At 38.0% G+C, this 4,969-nt stretch overlaps 1 protein-coding gene across 1 annotated transcript; it reads right to left on the bottom strand.

Annotated features, from left to right (window-relative positions):
* Positions 1-782: 782 nt before the first annotated feature.
* Positions 783-2,589, bottom strand: LOC129570867 (uncharacterized; the record flags this gene model as incomplete). Its single annotated transcript, XM_055450590.1, has 2 exons — positions 783-1,060; positions 1,374-2,589. Coding segments are annotated over 2 exons (1,494 nt in total), but the record flags the coding sequence as incomplete, so codon positions are not given.
* Between the last annotated feature and the right edge of the window lie 2,380 nt (positions 2,590-4,969).

The following is a 4,969-nucleotide window of genomic DNA, read 5'->3' as shown; positions in this document are numbered from 1 at the left end:
TTGGAACAAAAGGATCAAATCCATTGTGTTTGTTTGCGTACATTGAGAAATCAATTCGAATCGAATATTTGCTTGGGAATTCCATTGGATGTTTTCGAAATTCAAACCGTTGTCAAAAGTAGCAAAAAAGCAAGCTATTCCTGCTTTTTTATTCAAATGTAATAACATTTTTAAAATATTCGCCGCTAAATCAAATATACAGCAAAATGCGATACAAACTTGATTGAATTTGGTGCAAAAGTGAGGCGAAAAAAGCGAAAAGCATGTGCAATCAAAATGATTGTTCGATTGAGCTTTAATGCATGTATATGTGTTGATGTTTCTCTTCTCACAATGTTGATTTGCTCTCGCGCTCTGTAAATTAAACAACAAAGCGCCGGAAATAACAAAGGAACACAATTCAAATACACTTTGAACGTGCCATTGTTTAGTAAATGTAAATTAGTTTGTGTTTCATTGTGTCACAGCTCAAGTTTGACGCATGCATTTTCAAGCTGTTCATTTTCTCTATCTGGCAGCGAGAGGAAATGCTCGGATTTTCTCATTTGTCTTTGGTGTATTTTCCGCGCTGAATGAAGCCAGTGTGAACATTGTGTGATTGTGAATTGTAATAGCTTATATCTAGCTCAATACTAAAAAAAATTCTATTATTCAAAATGAAAAAAAGTGCAAAGCTAATTTTATGTGGGAAAAAAGTAATAATAGCAATAAAAATAGCATCAAATTAATTCATATTTTGTTTGTGTGTGTGTGTGTGTGTGTTTAAAGCTGGTAGCAATTACCTGTTGAACAACGATGGTGGCGCGCGGTGTTTGCGTTGTACATGTGACAGTGGTGGATGTTTCATCCATCGGATTCGATGTTACATTGATTCCGGACGTATTTCCAGCGTTTGCAATGCTAATATTTGTGCTGCTCATGCTGGGCGACATATCCGATGCACTGATTTGTTTCATCGTAATTTCAACATAAGAATGACGTTTTTGTAAATGATCCATTGGTTCGGAGAAAAAATCAACACGCAAATCGGGCACAGGTGATGTGGCCGCCGGTTCATGAGCTTGATATGGGACAGGCGAGATAAAAAAAAAAGAAACAGCACAACACGTTTCAGCAAAAAAAGTTCTTTTGCATTTATCACGTATATCAAGTGTGTCACTTCAAAATGATACTTTGAGAGCGAATTTTTGGCGCATAACCTTTTTGCCGTTTCTACAACGAAAAGGAGTAAAAGTAGCCGAAAAATGCTCGTTCGAAGTGTCACTTCTCTGTTATTGTCATTGGTTTCGTTGACGCGTCAAACGTCTTAATATAAACATACAAAACACGAGGAATGGATGGATTCGAGGTGTTGTTTTTGTTCGGATACTTACGATCGTATGGTGAAACTTTGGAAGGGATTTTATCAAATTTGGATGCGATTTGTTCAAATTGGGAAACTGGATGAGTTCGATCATTGGCACAACTTAGATTGGACGATTGACTGACAATGCTAATTGTCGTCGCATTGTTGTGGGTGGTTGTTGTGATAATGGTGGTATTTTCGGGTGAAGTAGAATTGGTTTTAGCATTTGGCTTAGGTAGGCTAAAGGCATCGGAATCGGATATGTGGTTTTTGAATTGATGATTTTGATCGGTTTTAATGGTTGTGTGGTTGGTGGTGTTGGTAGTGTTGGATGGTGACGGGGGAGGATCATAATTACTCATTTTTAATGATTGCTTCCGTGAAAGTGATGCCAATTCTTTGAGCAGCCGCCCGTCTGACGATACATTTGATGCGGTCGATTTTCTCGGTGCACTACGGAATTGTTCGTAATAATCATAGTCGGGACTGGGCGAATCGTAATATTTATTACCATACGATGATAAATGCCGTTTTGTCCATTCCGGACTATTATTATCGCCCATCGAATCGTATGTCATCGATGCCCGATCGAACGGGAACATGGTGTCATCGCCGTGATGCGGTTTCTTATTTGAACCACCGCTACTGTTGCCACTACTATTGAATGCCGCATAATCCGTGGTATACGATTTAGTTGCTTTATTCGATTTATTACTACCGCCATGACGATTCTTCCACGGTCCGTCCCGTCGTGAATATTTGCTGTAGCTACTGTACGTTTGTTCATCGTAATAGTTTTCGTCCGTCATGTGCATTAAACGTTGCATCGTTGCTGCGGTTGTTGTTGTTAATGTCGATGACGATGTTGATGACGATTCGCATGCATCCTCCTTGTCCAATTTGTCATGACGATAGTAACGATGAGCCTCACCATTGCCATTGCTTATTTTATTATCACTCTTGTAATTCGACGTGCCATGATAGTACACTTTGTTGCCCTCAACAATCACTTTGCTGCAACCATTCTCATAGCCACTTCCATTGATATGGTCGTCATCATAGTCAGTGGTCGTTAAATCGGTGCGCTTTTCAAATGTAAAAAGTGCTTCAGACTTTTCCGTTGTACGAACGCTTCGCGGTGACGTCGGCGCATCGAATGGAAAATGCTTTTTACTTATTAAAGGTGCAGTGTGCGGTGCATTGGATGAATGCTGATATTTTTGCTTTTGTTGCTCATCTTGGTGCTGTCAACGGAACAAATAAAGAAGAAAGAAAAAGACAAACAAACGATAGAAACAGAGATGCAACAAATAAGACGAAAATCATAAGTTAATTGGACTTAAGCTCCGGTATATAACCGGGTGAAGTGGATTTCTTTGTGTAAAAAGTTCGCGTGCAATTGTAATTTATAGCCAACTCATTTGGTGATATTTACGAGACATTTTCTGATGCTTGAGTCCAATAAATGACAAAGCATTTTATGGCTTACAAAAGCATTATTTTTTTTCTCAAGTGAACTTGTTCGTATCAAGCGCGATGGAGCTGAACTAGATTTGCTCAAGATTGGATTTATTTGTTTGAAGAGAGGAAGCCATAGTCTTTTTTTCTACCCAAAATGAAGTAGGACCATTGCAAAATCGGATGTTGATTTGTTTTTTCTCAGAAATGTTCTACTTTTGTTGTTTCTCTACGAAAAATGACACTTTCTTCGCACAGCAACAACAGAAAAGCGAAGCAACATGTAAAACCAAAATAAAAATAGCATTGAAGTAAGTTGAAAAAAGGAAAATTCGATTATTCCCCAGAGATACATTAATCGGTGTGAATTGTGTGTGTGAATCATCGTATAAATGCCATACAAAATGGATAGCACTTGAGATCGCTTGTAAATATGTTGAGCAAAAGCCATCAAACGGTTTAGTTAGTTGGCAAAATATTTTAAAGGAGAGCTGTCATCAATTAAGCTCAACGTGAATCCCCTGAGCGAAGCATGACGCGGCGACAAAGGTCGAATGTTAAAGTCATTTTAGTTCATCAAACAACAGAAAGAGAGACTAAGTGCTGAGTGGCATTCATTCACAGCTCAACACTTTTTTCTTTCTTTCTCTCTCTTTCTTTGGAGCTTGTATGCATTTTTTTCTGTTTTTCATTCTGTTTCGTCGGAATTCGCCTGTTTGGTTTTGTGTTTTTTAGTTACATTTGGTATAATTTGATTTCCAATTGACCTGTTGCCTGATAAATGATAGCAGCGCAGTTACCCTTTCTAAATGAAGCAGCGGACTTGTCGGCATGCTCGTGGATTCAGCATTTCACTTGCTTTGGCGATTTGTGAGTTGCCGAAGCATCATATATGCAGTGCACTCGATATTTAACGTGAAAACCTATATTCGGTACATCGAAGTTGGCCGAGGTATGATTTCGTTTGCGCGTAGCGCGTAAGCAATTCGCTTGCGATATATAGTATATAGGGATTCACGTTATATTGCAAGTGAATTGCTTACGCGCTACGTGCAAACGAAATCATACTTCGGCCAACTTCGATGTACCGAATAAAGGTTTTCACGTTAAATATCGAGTGCACTGCATATATGATGCTTCGGCAACTCACGAATCGCCAAAGCAAGTGAAATGCTAAATCCACGAGTGTGCCGACAAGTCCGCTATTTCATTGAGTTCGCTACATGCTCCGTTTCAAAATGAAATGGGAAAATGTATGAAAAATTGACTGCCATCAAAACTTAAGTGGTTCACAAAAGCACTGGTGTGCGGTGATACCATGAAATGTTCAATTCTTTTGAAATCATTAGTTGTTTTGCCTTCCTCTTTGCCTCTGTATGTTTCGTTTTTATGCTTCGTCGCATTCCGTTTAGCCGTTTTTTAAGTCCAATGCACTGTACGAGAAGAATAAAAAATAAACCGTGCACATCGTAGCGTAATACACTTGTTATTGTCATATTCCATCAAATTCACAATGTTTCAAGGCGAACAAACATTTTTTGGACATGTAAAGCAATTGAAATTGCAATTTAATTTTGTAACTGATGCAAGCGCAAATGTTTTGGAATATATTCTTTTCTGAAATGGTTTTTATGTAGTTAGGCATTGTGCTTTGTTGCAGCACAAATTTCACATGGTCCAATCCATATTTATTGATTCGAATCAATAAAAAAATATGAGCAATTCATTCGAACGGATGCTATCAATTGAATGTCACTTTGATTCTATTGAAGCGATAAAAATTCTTCGACATCTTTCTTTTTCTTCTTCTTCTGTTGCGTTCACACGATATTTTTGCTCGATGAAAAAGCGAGACAGACATAACCATTTGTGGCATAACAACCTTCAAACGAGCTATGAACATTCATTTTTTTCTTGTCATTCGGTTTTTTCTTCTTTCTTTTTTGCATATTTTATAAATGTTTTCAACCGATATTCATTTTATTGAATTTAATATTATATAGACAGAGATGTGGTTCGATCGTTATTCATCAAAATGAACATTCACAAAGCCAAAAATGAATCTGTATTTGGTGCACTCGGTATCAGTCTCATTCTCTCTCTCCCCTCCATTTTCCTCTCAATCATTCTTTGGTCTCGTGTGGCCTGTGTTGCTAACGAATGATT

This window comes from Sitodiplosis mosellana, unplaced genomic scaffold, assembly GCF_009176505.1.
Source record: "Sitodiplosis mosellana isolate CC-2019 unplaced genomic scaffold, AAFC_SMos_1.0 Smas_scaffold_463, whole genome shotgun sequence".
Lineage (NCBI taxonomy): Eukaryota > Metazoa > Arthropoda > Insecta > Diptera > Cecidomyiidae > Sitodiplosis > Sitodiplosis mosellana.
This window is presented reverse-complemented; position numbering and strand designations above follow the sequence as displayed.